Source organism: Oncorhynchus mykiss, chromosome 17 (genome assembly GCF_057628025.1).
Source record: "Oncorhynchus mykiss isolate SJ-2025 chromosome 17, ASM5762802v1, whole genome shotgun sequence".
NCBI classification, from domain to species: Eukaryota; Metazoa; Chordata; class Actinopteri; order Salmoniformes; family Salmonidae; genus Oncorhynchus; species Oncorhynchus mykiss.
Window position 1 is genome coordinate 28,564,308 of NC_143038.1, and position 15,933 is coordinate 28,580,240.

The following is a 15,933-nucleotide window of genomic DNA, read 5'->3' on the forward strand; positions in this document are numbered from 1 at the left end:
CAGATGACATGTTCTGAAATCAGATTAGATAGCCAGAATGAATTTATGAATGCACCCCTAGGGATGGGTACAGTCGAAATGGCTGCCAGTCTACTCATTATGCCACCATTGACTTGAATGGGGACACAGGTTCTATTAATTATATTTCTGTGTTCATCTCTGCTGCCCCACCATTCCCCACCCCTTATCTTTAAATGAAGTGCACTGTTGAAAATGCTACATTTTAACAATCTATGCTTGGCTTTTTTTCATCCACTTTGATGGGCCTACACCTCGTAGAATACACACACACACACACACACACACACACACACACACACACACACACACACCAAAACAGGTAATGTGTGCTCCCACATCCCATGTTTAATATCCAAAGCTCCACCCCGAAATGTATCTCCCTCCCCGAGTCTAAATCAAGTAGCCTATGAGAGCGAGAAGCAGAGTGTAACTGGGTCCTATTCAATTCACAATGAATTAATGGTCTCTGCTGGAATATGCATTAACAAACATATTACGCAGGCGAATGATGAGTTTCACACCTCGCAACATATTAAACAGTATCTAGCGATTCGATGAAAGAAAAGACGCACAAAAGAAATGGGCACTGGACGGCAATTTGCAACAATTTCAGTAAACTCAACCCCGCGAAATCCAGGTTATTGCGCCCCGTTCGTTGTACTTACATTGGTTTTTATCCAGCAGTGCGCAACGTTTAACTTGGAAACGGAAAACCGCGTCGTCTACACTGGACCTAAGGACAGTTTTTTCGGTTATTCGGTGGATGTTTTCTACAATAATTCGTCTAGGTGAGTGCTTATTTATTTTACCCCTCGGTTAGCTTTGCTTTCTTTATATTGTTATAGGCAACTGTTTGGCACAAGAATACACAATTTCATTCACTTAAAAAGTTATGATTTTAATGATTCCATATAGGCTATTTTGATATGGTTGTTATTCACAGTCTAATATCACAGTTTAGGCCTAAACTACATTACCATGTTATATAGCTGCCTAACAAGCATACACATACGATTTGAATAACGGTTTGTATGCTACATAGAGGCAAAGGGAACACGTTTTTGACAAGCCCACCGCCACAGCTCCTGCCCCCTTCTTCCCTACAATACCACACCGCTTTTGGGTGGAATTATTCCCAATTTCCACTCTTGGTGTAATATTATCTAAAGTTTTAGCTCAGGGGTATTCAATCAGGGGTCCACTAAAATATATATATAAAAGGGGGAAATATATATGTTTAAATCAAATGTTGTATGAATACAGATAGCAACAAACAGTATAGACGGATTGTGAATTACATACCTACAGTATAAAAGAGGAGAATATCTTCTTTCAAATGATGTCAACTTTATTTATCAGCTAAATATATTGAGCAAATTACACTCACTGGAGTATCTGACATAGGCTTTGTAAAAGCACCCGCAAATAGGCTACCTACCAGTCAGGCAAGTGCCGCTGGCTGCAGGGAAGCTGTCTTGACTCGGACACCAACATATAGCTAACACATAACACATTTTTGGCAACACATAGCGAAGGTTTTTTAACCAGCTTGATGCCTCGAAAACACCTACAGTGTGTTGCGCAAAATGGTACGCAGCATCATCTGGACATGGGTGGAACAAAAGTTCAACATTCACCATCTGTCAAGCCTTCTACTTATATAATTTGATGCATATGTTCGATTTATCCACACAGAAAGCTGCAAGGCAAACGCAACGTTCCATTGAAAATGAATGTGCTTGGTTGTTTTTATAAACTAGAGTTCCAGTGAGCATTTCTTGTAGTGGACAACTGTTTCGAGCTGTTACAAAGTCATTCATAATACTAATTTAAAAAAATAATGTGAATACATTAAGATATAAAGGGGGAACATGGACACATTCAATATAATTCACGAGGTGAATCAAACCTATGTTTAAACCCTTTCTCATGCCTTGGCAAAAATCGTTTTACATAAAACACTCACCTTTCTTTCCTTACATTTATGATAATGTTGTTTGTTATATCATATACTATTTAACAATTTAATCAGACATTGACCTTGATCTTGTGAAATTCTTGGATATTGCCGTTGGACTCTTTTTGTGTGTGTGGCGATCACGGAAGTGTACTGTAACCTAATAGCTTTACATGTCTCCCTATGTTAAGGTGTAAAAACCGTTTTCATGGGCACACATCCAAAATAATGTATGTGTTTGCAAAATCCAGTACTTCAAGCAGAAAGAGTAACTTTAATATTATTAATGAAACAAAAATCGATACTGTCATTAACAGGATTATTCAATAATTACGCATAATAGCTGTTTGATGTCTAGCTGTTTAGTTACATGGAGACATTATCGCACAACAGCTGATTCAGGAAATTATTTTCTGAATGACAGTCAAGTGATGAAGACCTTGTGTGATACTGCACACGATTTAACAACAGCCAAAGTGTGGGAATTCATGTTGACTTCGAGGATTAACAGATTGTTTTCCAAGTTAAAACGGAGCAATCGGGAACGTTGAACGCCTGGTCAAGTACACATCCAACACTTCCTCTCCTTTCAAAGTAGTTCACTCTTCAAACGTCATTCTATGAATCTATAATCTATTAACTCATTGATTAATAGTTGCTCATATTGTGCCACAGTGCCAACATAAAGTAAGATTTCTCAATTTCTGCATTATATTTAGTGTGTATTAGACTTATTAATGAACTGCTGTTACTGTAAATGGTTAGCTGACTGATATTAGGGTTGGGCAGTATCATATCATCATACTGTCCTTCTCTACCATGTGATTTACAGTATTACCGGTTTAGTACACAAGGTGGCGCCAAAAAAAGGCTATTGGGCATCTATAATCCAGAATGCTTTCAAATTAGTAAAAGTAATAGCGAGTTTCCATGGAGGCTGCTAGCTAAATATGCTAACAAGCTTAAATGAACATAAACTAATTGCAGACAGGTAATCCAGCTCATAAAGATATATATATACAGTGGGGCAAAAAAGTATTTAGTCAGCCACCAATTGTGCAAGTTCTCCCACTTAAAAAGATGAGAGAGGCCTGTAATTTTCATCATAGGTACACTTCAACTATGACAGACAAAATGAGGAAAAGAAATCCAGAAAATCACATTGTAGGATTTTTTATGATTTTTTTTGCAAATTATGGTGTAAAATAAGTATTTGGTCACCTACAAACAAGCAATATTTCTGGCTCTCACAGACCTGTAACTTCTTCTTTAAGAGGCTCCTCTGTCCTCCACTCGTTACCTGTATTAATGGCACCTGTTTGAACTTGTTATCAGTTTAAAAGACACCAGTCCACAACCTCAAACAGTCACACTCCAAACTCCACTATGGCCAAGACCAAAGAGCTGTCAAAGGACACCAGAAACAAAATTGTAGACCTGCACCAGGCTGGGAAGACTGAATCTGAAATAGGTAAGCAGCTTGGTTTGAAGAAATCAACTGTGGGAGCAATTATTAGGAAATGTAAGACATACAAGACCACTGATAATCTCCCTCGATCTGGGGCTCCACGCAAGATCTCACCCCGTGGGGTCAAAATGATCACAAGAACGGTGAGCAAAAATCCCAGAACCACACGGGGGGACCTAGTGAATGACCTGCAGAGAGCTGGGACCAAAGTAACAAAGCCTACCATCAGCAAGGGCATTGAAGATTAAACATGGCTGGGTCTTTCAGCATGACAGTGATCCCAAACACACCGCCCGGGCAACGAAGGAGTGGCTTCGTAAGAAGCATTTCAAGGTCCTGGAGTGGCCTAGCCAGTCTCCAGATCTCAACCCCATAGAAAATCTTTGGAGGGAGTTGAAAGTCTGTGTTGCCCAGCAACAGCCCCAAAACATCACTGCTCAAGAGGAGATCTGCATGGAGGAATGGGACAAAATAAAAGCAACAGTGTGTGAAAACCTTGTGAAGACTTACAGAAAACATTTGACTTCTGTCATTGCCAACAAAGGGTATATAACAAAGTATTGAGATAAACTTTTGTTATTGACCAAATACTTATTTTCCACCATAATTTGCAAATAAATTAATTACAAATCCTACAATATGATTTTCTGGATTTTTTTTCTTCTAATTTTGCATTTTATTACATGACATAAGTATTTGATCACCTACCAACAAGTAAGAATTCCGGCTCTCACAGACCTGTTCGTTTTTCTTTAAGAAGCCCCCCTGTTCTCCACTCATTACCTGTATTAACTGCACCTGTTTGAACTCGTTACCTGTATAAAAGACACCTGTCCACACACTCAATCAAACAGACTCCAACCTCTCCACAATGGCCAAGACCAGAGAGCTGTTTATGGCCATCAGGGATAAAATTGTAGACCTGCACAAGGCTGGGATTGGCTACAGGACAATAGGCAAGCAGCTTGGTGAGAAGGCAACAACTGTTGGCGCAAATATTAGAAAATGGAAGAAGTTCAAGATGACGGTCAATCACCCTCGGTCTGGGGCTCCATGCAAGATCTCACCTCGTGGGGCATCAATGATCATGAGGAAGGTGAGGGATCAGCCCAGAACTACACGGCAGGACCTGGTCAATGACCTGAAGAGAGCTGGGACCACAGTCTCAAAGAAAACCATTAGTAACACTACGCCGTCATGGATTAAAATCCTGCAGCGCACGCAAGGTCCCCCTGCTCAAGCCAGCGCATGTCCAGGCCCGTCTGAAGTCTGCCAATGACCATCTGGATGATCCAGAGGAGGAATGGGAGAAGGTCATGTGGTCTGATGAGACAAAAATAGAGCTTTTTGGTCTCAACTCCACTCGCCGTGTTTGGAGAAAGAAGAAGGATGAGTACAACCCCAAGAACACCATCCCTACCGTGAAGCATGTAGGTGGAAACATCATTCTTTGGGGATGCTTTCTGCAAAGGGGACAGGACGACTGCACCGTATTGAGGGGAGGATGGATGGGGCCATGTATCGTGAGATCTTGGCCAACAACCTCCTTCCCTCAGTAAGAGCATTGAAGATGGGTCGTGGCTGGGTCTTCCAGCATGAAAATGACCCAAAACACACAGCCAGGGCAACTAAGGAGTGGCTCCGTAAGAAGCATCTCAAGGTCCTGGAGTGGCCTAGCCAGTCTCCAGACCTGAACCCAATAGAAAATCTTTGGAGGGAGCTGAAAGTCCGTATTGCCCAGCGACAGCCCTGAAACCTGAAGGATCTGGAGAAGGTCTGTATGGAGGAGTGTGCCAAAATCCCTGCTGCAGTGTGTGCAAACCTGGTCAAGAGCTACAGGAAACGTATGATCACTGTAATTGCAAACAAAGGTTTCTGTACCAAATATTAAGTTCTGCTTTTCTGATGTATCAAATACTTATGTCATGCAATAAAATGCAAATTAATTACTTAAAAATCATACAATGTGATTTTATGGATTTTTGTTTTAGATTCTGTCTCTCACAGTTGAAGTGTGCCAATGATAAAAATTACAGACCTCTACATGCTTTGTAAGTTGGAAAACCTGCAAAATCAACAGTGTATCAAATACTTGTTCTCCCCACCGTGTATATATATATATATATATATACATACATATATATATATATATATATATATATATATATATATATATATATATATATATATATTTACAGTGCCTTGCGAAAGTATTCGGCCCCCTTGAACTTTGCGACCTTTTGCCACATTTCAGACTTCAAACATAAAGATATAAAACTGTATTTTTTTGTGAAGAATCAACAACAAGTGGTACACAATCATGAAGTGGAACGACATTTATTGGATATTTCAAACTTTTTTAACAAATCAAAAACTGAAAAATTGGGCGTGCAAAATTATTCAGCCCCTTTACTTTCAGTGCAGCAAACTCTCTCCAGAAGTTCAGTGAGGATCTCTGAATGATCCAATGTTGACCTAAATGACTAATGATGATAAATACAATCCACCTGTGTGTAATCAAGTCTCCGAATAAATGCACCTGCACTGTGGTAGTCTCAGAGGTCCGTTAAAAGCGCAGAGAGCATCATGAAGAACAAGGAACACACCAGGCAGGTCCGAGATACTGTTGTGAAGAAGTTTAAAGCCGGATTTGGATACAAAAAGATTTCCCAAGCTTTAAACATCCCAAGGAGCACTGTGCAAGCGATAATATTGAAATGGAAGGAGTATCAGACCACTGCAAATCTACCAAGACCTGGCCGTCCCTCTAAACTTTCAGCTCATACAAGGAGAAGACTGATCAGAGATGCAGCCAAGAGGCCCATGATCACTCTGGATGAACTTCAGAGATCTACAGCTGAGGTGGGAGACTCTGTCCATAGGACAACAATCAGTCGTATATTGCACAAATCTGGCCTTTATGGAAGAGTGGCAAGAAGAAAGACATTTCTTAAAGATATCCATAAAAAGTGTCCTTTAAAGTTTGCCACAAGCCACCTGGGAGACACACCAAACATGTGGAAGAAGGTGCTCTGGTCAGATGAAACCAAAATTGAACTTTTTGGCAACAATGCAAAACGTTATGTTTGGCGTAAAAGCAACACAGCTGAACACACCATCCCCACTGTCAAACATGGTGGTGGCAGCATCATGGTTTGGGCCTGCTTTTCTTCAGCAGGGACAGGGAAGATGGTTAAAATTGATGGGAAGATGGATGGAGCCAAATACAGGACCATTCTGGAAGAAAACCTGATGGAGTCTGCAAAAGACCTGAGACTGGGACGGAGATTTGTCTTCCAACAAGACAATGATCCAAAACGTAAAGCAAAATCTACAATGGAACGGTTCAAAAATAAACATATCCAGGTGTTAGAATGGCCAAGTCAAAGTCCAGACCTGAATCCAATCGAGAATCTGTGGAAAGAACTGAAAACTGCTGTTCACAAATGCTCTCCATCCAACCTCACTGAGCTCGAGCTGTTTTGCAAGGAGGATCTCTCGATGTGCAAAACTGATAGAGACATACCCCAAGCGACTTACAGCTGTAATCGCAGCAAAAGGTGGCGCTACAAAGTATTAACTTAAGGGGGCTGAATAATTTTGCACGCCCAATTTTTCAGTTTTTGATTTGTTAAAAAAGTTTGAAATATCCAATAAATGTTGTTCCACTTCATGATTGTGTCCCACTTGTTGTTGATTCTTCACAAAAAAATACAGTTTTATATCTTTATGTTTGAAGCCTGAAATGTGGCAAAAGGTGGAAAGTTCAAGGGGGCCGAATACTTTCGCAAGGCACTGTATATATATATATATATATATATATATATATATATATATATATATATATATATATATATATGACTCCACACAGACACAGGTCTGTGTGGAGTCTGGAGTCGCTACAGCAATGGGCCTGCCTGCTCTGATTGGAGAACAGGGGGGAGGAGCTAATGAGCAGAGAACGGAGAAAATGTATTACTAATTTATTTAACTTATTAATTTAGTATAACTAGAATTCAGCGTTTTTCACTCAGGAAAAAAATATGAAACACTTAAGAAATATCTTGCTGCGTTTTGTAAACGCAGATCTAAAATTATTCTTATTGTAATTTCTGCTCGGCATCAGACTTATTCCGTGCTTCAGTTGCACTTCTAAACTCCGATGAGAATTCACAAACGGGCATTCTATCAGCAGACGATCTGACTGATGTGTAGCTACTTTTCTCTGTTACTTTTAGCCATCCTTTTTCTCCTGTAAAATGCATGATTACATTTAAGCAAAACATTTGGAAATGTAGGTGGTAACACTTTTTCTATGATAGGCCTAAACATTCGAAATAAGAAGGCCATCCATAAGTTTTGCAAAAAAATAACTTGCTTTTTCATTGTAAACTCATCTACTTGTGTGGCTGCCAGTTGCACTGATGAAAATTAAGCTAATGTATTTTCTGTGAAGGAAAGCTATAGTTGCACGTCCCTGATCACTCTATTGAAGCAAAAAAACACTTCAGACTTTCAATATATCAGCTGGACACAGCTGGACCGTTTTCTCCCATTGTGCTATTTACAAACAAACACATGACTGGCTCAACTGTTCTGGGTAACTACACAAGTTTCATAATGTAAAATAATGTGACAGGTGAAATAAGAACGCAATCTGCTTTATCTCCTAACGCATTGCATAATTTGACAGCAGGTATTTCCTTAAAAAAATAGCTACACATTTTTAAATGTAAAGGTAAACTTCAAAGATATAGTTTCAACGGTATTGACTTATTGAAAAATACCCAGGTATACGGTATATAATATATACCGCCCAAGCCTAACTGATATATCCTACATTCCTAGCTAACCATTGGTCACCTTATTAAATTACGCTATTCAGCCAACACAACAGTATCTATTGCTAGACTAGAGATATGCCCTAGCTGAAGTTAGCAGTTGCACATCTAACTGTTTGGATTGAAACAAGGATGTGTGGTTTCAATGGTTTACCGATTATAATATTTCATTATTGGTTATTATTATCAATGATTTTATTGACAGAACCCAGATATATTATATTATTGTATTAAATTCTTATATCTATTTTTTTTTAAATATAGAAATCCTGTTGTTTATCTTTTATATGTTTAACATGATTGACAAGTTGACTAAAGCACAGACAGACTTGGCTACTAGGCATGACAAAGAAAGATGCTGTGTCCATGTTTCATGTGACAATTTGAATGTAGATGTTTTGTTTTGCTTGGAGTTATGGTCTCATTGTGCCTATCTGGACTTTTATTCCTGTAACTACACATTTGAAACGTAAAGAAAATAACATTTAAATGTATATCAAACCATTTACAAATGTTGACCCTGATGTCACACATTGCAATGACGCTGTAGGTGTGATCGAGGCGTAACAGCTGTTCTTAGTGAAAATGTGTTTGGAGTTTCCTTTCTAGCTAATAGGCTATGTTATGACGTAGAGAGGTCGAAATAATGTAAAACTCTCGACCAAAACGATTAATTTTAAAATGTTGTTTACTTCTCCTTACCATTCTCATCCACCTGATGATACTTTTTTTTATTCTGCCAATGGTGGTTTCTGGGTCACCAGTTTGCCTGGGAAGGGGTTCCTAGGCAAGAAAATGTTGAAGAAACTTGTTTTTGCTTGTAATATCCCTTTCATACACAGACCAAAATCCCACAAATTGACCATGCCTGCTTCTTTTTGCCTGTTTTTTGGTGTATCTGAAAGGGGAAAGGGGTAAAACACATTGCAAATTAAAATCCACCAAAGACCTAATCATGATTCCTGTAAATTCAATAACACTTCCACTGTTTAACACCTGCCTAATTTAAAATGCAAACAGCCCCCATGGTTTAAAAAAAAAAACCTGATATGTATAAAAGAGTATACCTGCAAGAAAGTGGTATTTAAATTTTTCTTTATTTAACTAGGCAATTAAGAACAAATTGTTATTTACAATGACGGCCTACACTGGCCAAACCCTAACACGGACGACGCTTGGCCAATTTTGCGCCGCTCTATGGGACTCCCAATCAAGGCCAGTTGTGATACAGCCTGGAATCGAACTAGGGTCTGTAGTGACGCCTCTAGCACTGAGATGCAGTGCCTTAGACCGCTGCACCACTCGGTAAATAAGGGGCTGTTTGAATCAGGGTCATATAAACATTGCCATACATTTTTTACAGGTAATATATCACATTTTCTGTCCGAAATTGTTATAACTCAGCTAAGAAGGCCATTTGCCAAATGTTCACTTTCTTCAGCAAAGCCTCTGATCAGTAACTAGGCGTGTACCAGATTGAGCATTTGTCATTATTCAGCTATTCTTTTGTGATATATTACACACTTACATATTCAGCATTTTGTGGGAGTTGGATCATATACTGTATATTAAGGGGAAATTCAAATCCTTGGGTGAATAGGGATGTCATTGACTTTGACAAATACAAGAAGGACCCCCTCCCTGCTGTTTTACTAATTGGTGAGTGAGATTAAATAAGATTCAAACATGTAGCTAGGCCTACTTAGCCGACGCCCACAGCAGGTAACACCACTTTTCACCTTTCACTAAAAGAAAAATCTTAGCATTCACAGCTGAAATTAAGTAACACAATTAGGCCTGTTCTACCAACTGAAATGCGTTTTTGTCTTGAGTACCATCAAATTAGGTACTCAAGAGTTGCATTATTTTTGTCCAACCAATGTTATAGGAATGTAGTGGTACCACAACCTTCATGGATCAAATCAACAACTGAACTTGTGTAATGTGCTCGCACTTCATACAGTACATCACACGTACACAAATGACGCAGTGCATTGTAGGCCTGCTATTGTTATAATCACTTTGACAAGTGCGCATCGCTGCTGTGCCACCCCTACCCCATCCCGATCCTTTTAGGAAAAATGCATTAAACTTCAAGTTCACTTGTTTATAATCGATTCTCTCATATTTACGGATTCATTGATATAAAATGATATAGCCTACAGTAGAAGGAAAAATGTCATGAAACTTTAACACCATTCCCCTAAAACCTCAAATTTTTCCAGGCCTATGCTGATAAAAAAATATTATTTGAATGAATAGGCTTTTCGGCAATTGTGGCAAAGGCTTATCCTACATTTTAGGACGGATACACACACAGCCTATTTAGAACGACTATCGTCATCAACAGCATCATGGCAGCTGAAGACAAAAGGGCATGGGCCATAAAGGCATCTGTTATAGTGAACTTCAACTCCTTTTTCTTTTAAATGACCAATAGGAGACCATCAACAGAGAGGAACTCCAACGGTTTTGACTGAACTGAAGTATCATCTTGCCCTATTACTCAGGAAGTAAGCACAGCCCTTGTACATGTACTGTAGGTTCATCTCATGGTAGCAATTGAGCCTGGGGACAACTACAGTGTCAAATAGTGAGAGATGACGCTCCCTAGACCTAGGTTTTGAACAACTACAGTGTCATACTATGGTTGAACTAATCCTGAGAAAAGGGCATCAAGTTAGTCATGTAGGCCTGGTTCACAATGGGAACACTAGAGATTTAGCTGTGATATTATCATTAGGCCTATCATGTAAGTCAGGGATTTGGTCACTTGTTGTAAATGCTCATTTCACTAATTGTCAAGGACAACCCATTTACTCAAATCTGAGGGTCACCATATGGGCAGAGCCAATATTGGCATAGGGGCTGAGCTGAGTGATGTTTAAACAAATAGAGGCCTATATCAACTCCGGCCGCCACAGCACCCTTTCTACCATCCTCTGAGGCAGAACTGGATTTATGCCATTGACTTAAATGTACACGTTGTCTGACACCAGCAGGAAGGAAATTGCTTAAGTCTCCCTCTGTTTGCTTAGTTAAGCATTGGGGGGGGGGGGGGCAAAATGTGTGTTGTGGAGCCATTATGAAAATGTTGATTCAGTCGCCTTGTTGGCTCTACCCCCCCCCCCCCCCCATGATGCATTTTTAAAAATCTGGTTGTAACGGAGACACTGAGAGTTGAGAAGCAGGTGAAACGTTTAATAAAACATGGAACGAGACAACAGTAGCATCTACACATAAACAATACTGACTGGGGAAAGAACTTAAGGGTGTGCCAGATATAGGGGAGGTAATGGAGTCCAGGTGTGTCTCATGATGACATGCAGGTGTGTGTAATGATTAATGCCAGGTGTGTGTAATGATGAATCCTGGTCTGGGAGGGGAAGGTGGAAATCAAGGATGATGTTGGGATCCAGAATGTCCTCCACCGGAACCCAACCCCGCTCCTCTGGGTTCATACCCTTCCCAGTCCACTAGGTACTGGAACCGACCCCCATGACGAACCGACCCCCAGTCCAGTAGAGATCTGACGGAATAGGCTATACCCCATCGATGTCCGGAGGGGGGGGGGGGGCAGCATCAGCTAGGGGACCAGGAACCACCAGCCTGAGAAGGGAGACATGAAAAGGTGAGACACAGTGGTCACAGTGGTCACTGTGGTCACTGTGTAGCTCTAACCTATACGTCACCTGGGTCTCAAGTGAGCATCACTCCACACTTCTGCGCACCAGAACCACTCATCAACTGCAGGGGCTTAGGTCTGGCCCGGGGTCCCTGGAGCCAGGACCGGCTGAAAACCCAGAACACACTGGAATGGGATTAACCCAGTGGAGGAGTGACGTAGTGAGTTCTGGGCGTACTCCTCCCATGGAAGGAATCGAGCCCACTCTCCCTACTGGTCCTGACAGTGACTCCTCAGGAACCTCCCCAGCTCCTAGTTCATCCTCTCCATCTGCCCGTTGGACTAAGGCCTATACCCAGGAGTGAGGCTGACCGTGACCCCAAGCTTCTCCATATAGGCTCTCCATACCCGTCTGGCGAATGTCCACATTATAGGTGCATTTTTGACACAACCCTCTCCCGAATCGTAGAAAGGACAGGGCATCGGCCTTGGTGTTTATTTAACCTGGGCAATAGGTCAGCGAAGTGAAGTCAAACCTTGGGAAGAAAAGGGTCCACCTTTTTTGGTGCAGATTCAGCCTCTTTCTGTCCGTGTGTACTCCAGGTTCCGATGGTCAGTGAAGATGATGAATGGTTCCTTGGCTCCCTCCAGCCAGTCTCTCCAATCCACTAATGCCAACTTCACCGCCAGGAGCTCTCGATCACCAACGTCATAATTCCTCTCTGTGGGGGACAGTTTCTTAGAGTAATATGCACACGGATACAATTTCTGTCGATTACCCTGTCGTTGAGACAGAACTGCCCCCACGCCCACCTCTGAAGCATCCACCTCCACCACAAATTATATCATGGGATCTGGGTGTTTGAGCAATGGGGCGATAGCCTCGTTGGCTGCTGGGCTCCACACCAACCTACAGGGGCCACCCTTGAGGAGAGAGGTGAGGCGACAGAGCTGAAGTTCCTGATGAAACGGCATTAGAAGTTGGCAAACCCCAAAACCGTTGTAACCCCTCTATGGTGTTTGGGACTGGCCATGACCTGACCGCATCTACCTTGTCATCCTTCCTCAGTCCCTGCGGGCTAATTTGGTAGCCTAAAATTGGCACTTCTCAGTCTTGACAAACAGTTGGTTAGCCAGGAGGCGTTCCAGGACTGCTCGAACGTGAGTGATGTGATCCTCCAGGGTAGCCTAGTAGACCAGGATGATGTCAATATACACGACCACCTGGCATCCCAGCATTTCCCTGAACACCTCGTTAACGAATGCCTGGAACACTGACGGAGAATTGGCTAAGCCAAATGGCATCACCAAGTACTCGTAGTGGCCAGTCCTCTGTTATCAATACATGGACGTAACCATCCATTCTTCTTGGCTACGAAGAAGAAACCAATCGACATAGGAGATGTGGACATGCGGATGAAACCTTGTTGGAGCGCCTCTTGGATGTAATGCTCCATGGCCAGAGTCTCAGCCACCGACAGAGGGTAGATGCGTCTGCACAGAGGCACAGACCCTGCCAGCAGGTCGATGGCACAGTCCGCGGGTCTTGGACCGGGAACGGAGAGCTGGTATGATGATGTTAAGAGAGGCTTCAAGCGTCTGGTCAATAAAGTTCCCCGCGGCACCAGAATCCACTAACGCTGTAGACACAGTACACGAGGGACAGTCAACTAGTGTGATGGATACCAAAAAGAGAAAGTGATAAAGATGGAATACTCAGTCCTTCCCTAGGAGGTGGAAAATCACGTGACCGTCCCTCTGCTCTTGTGGATCCCGGATTAGGAAGTGCCTGACACCATTGGAGCCCTCCTTGACCCAATACAGACAGAGCCCCGGCTGTCTCCGTCACTCCGCGGGGAGGCGTGTGTTCAGGCTCTGATCCAGAGTGTTCACTGAGGGAGGGAGAGAAGCGATGAGAGTACCGGTGCTTCCGAAATAGGTTATCCAGATGGATGGCCATCACAATGAGTGCGTCCAAGGAGAGGTTGTCGTCACGACAGGCCAGTTCCGTCTGGACCTCCTTGTGCAGACCGCTTCTGAATAGCATAGAAAGTGCCGGTTCGTTCCATCCCCTGAATGCTGCTACTGTCCGGAAGGTGAGCGCATACTCAGCAGTCGTCTGGTCCCCCTGCCGTAATTGGAGTAGGCACTCACCCCCCTCTCTACCCTCCGGGGGATGATCAAAGATGCATTTGAACAGAGCCATGAACCCCTCATATGAGTCTAGCTCTTCCTCTCTCCCATTCCAACACCCACCCAGTCAGCAGAGAAATAACCGTGGCAATCTTGGACCTCTCGGTGGTGGGGGCTCCCATTTGGTGCGTAAAGTAGAGGGAGCACTGAAGAAGGAAGCCACAGCATTTACATGGGGTGCTGTCATATTTATTCGGGAGGGACAAACAGGTATCATTGACCTGAGCTGGTTGCTGAATGTGCTGTTGTGCTGGCTCGACTGGTTGTAGAATATCCTCCGCTAGTTGACGACAACTCCTCCCGGTATGTTCGAGACGTTGCACACTGCGAAGAACCTCTTCCATAATCGTCCCCAGTTGTGCCAGCTGGTCATGGTGTTGACGTAGAAGGTATCCCTGCTTGTCAACCGTCTGGGAGATATTCTGTTTTCCTGCTGCTTCCATTGTAACAGAGATGCTGAGAATCGAGAAGCAGGTGAAACGTTTAGTAAAACAACAAACATGGACCGAGACAACATAACAGTAGTGTCAACACATAAACAAAGGAACAATACTAACTGGGGAAAGAACCTAAGGGAGTGCCAGATATAGGGGAGGTAATAAGTGAGGTAATGAAGTCCAGGTGTGCCTCATGATGACGTGCAGGTGCGCGTAATGATTGATGCCCGGTGTGCGTAATGATGGATCAAGGACCGGTGGTTAGTATACCGGCGACGTCGAACACAGGAGGAGATGAGCGGGAGTAGACGTGACACTGGTCAGGACTGGACAATGTTAGTCTTTATGTTGAAATAAACAAAATAATTGAATACCTAGCAATTGTTGCTGTTTTGATTTCCCAAATGTTATCATATGCCTGTTGCAATTGTGTCTGTCTTGTTTGGGGTCAAATAAGTCAAGTTGGGATTAGGTGGAGCAGTTGCGGTCGTAGAGAGACAAATAGAGTGACACACTCGCCCGAAAATGTTCTGCTCAATTTCATGCATGCCACATATTAGATTGTTTTGCCATACAGGCGATATCCAGAGTTTGCTGTTTTTCAGCATACCACTGTTGTTTGTGTCTCGGCAACATCCACAGTGTAAGTCAATAAGCCTACTTAAGATAGAAGGCCATTGTTTTGGTAAAGAGGGTGTCTGGCAATAATATGTAACGAGTAAATGTAATGGCTCAAATATACTTATGTATTGAAAGTAAAATTGTAAGTATAAATAATTAAAAATTCCCTATATTAAGAAGTTTTTATTTTATTTACGGTAGCCAGGGGCACACTCCTACACTCAGTCATGATTTATAAACAATGAATATATGTTTAGTGAGTCCACCAGATCTGAGGCAAAAGGGATGACGATGAATGTTTTCTTGATAAGTGCATGTATTTGACCATTTTCCTGTACTGCTAGCCATTCAAAATGTACTTTTGGGTGTCAGAGAAAATGTATGGAGTAAAAAGTACATAATTTTATGTAAAACTAAAAGTTGTCAAAAAATATAAATAGTAAAGTAAAGTACAGATACCCCCCAAAAACTACTTAGTAGTATTTTTAATTCAGTACTTTACACCACTGGATTTGGCTTGCCTGGCGTCATGGAACCAATGGAATAGACTCAAAGGTGCAAGCCCTACCCATATAGCAATCCAGGCAAGCTCAATCAAAGTACTCAAAGTAACTCAAAGTACTTGAAAGAAAACAAATACTATTTGAATCGAGGTGGATAACATTACTGTGTTGCTATATGTTTGGCCAGTAGATTCAAGTTGGCTCATTCATGTGTCATTACTCTGATATTGTTACTCTAGCTATGGTATGGTTTCCCTTTGCTTTATG

The 15,933-nt window shown here is 41.9% G+C and overlaps 1 protein-coding gene across 1 annotated transcript in view; it reads left to right on the forward strand.

Annotated features, from left to right (window-relative positions):
• Window positions 1-435: 435 nt before the first annotated feature.
• LOC110493946 (integrin alpha-5) overlaps window positions 436-15,933 on the forward strand; it is a 60,889-nt gene continuing 45,391 nt past the window's right edge. Inside the window, exon 1 of the mRNA XM_021568566.3 lies at window positions 436-809. Coding sequence (XP_021424241.3) covers window positions 601-809 — 209 coding nt within the window. The 5' untranslated portion in view covers window positions 436-600. The remainder of the gene's footprint in view (window positions 810-15,933) is intronic.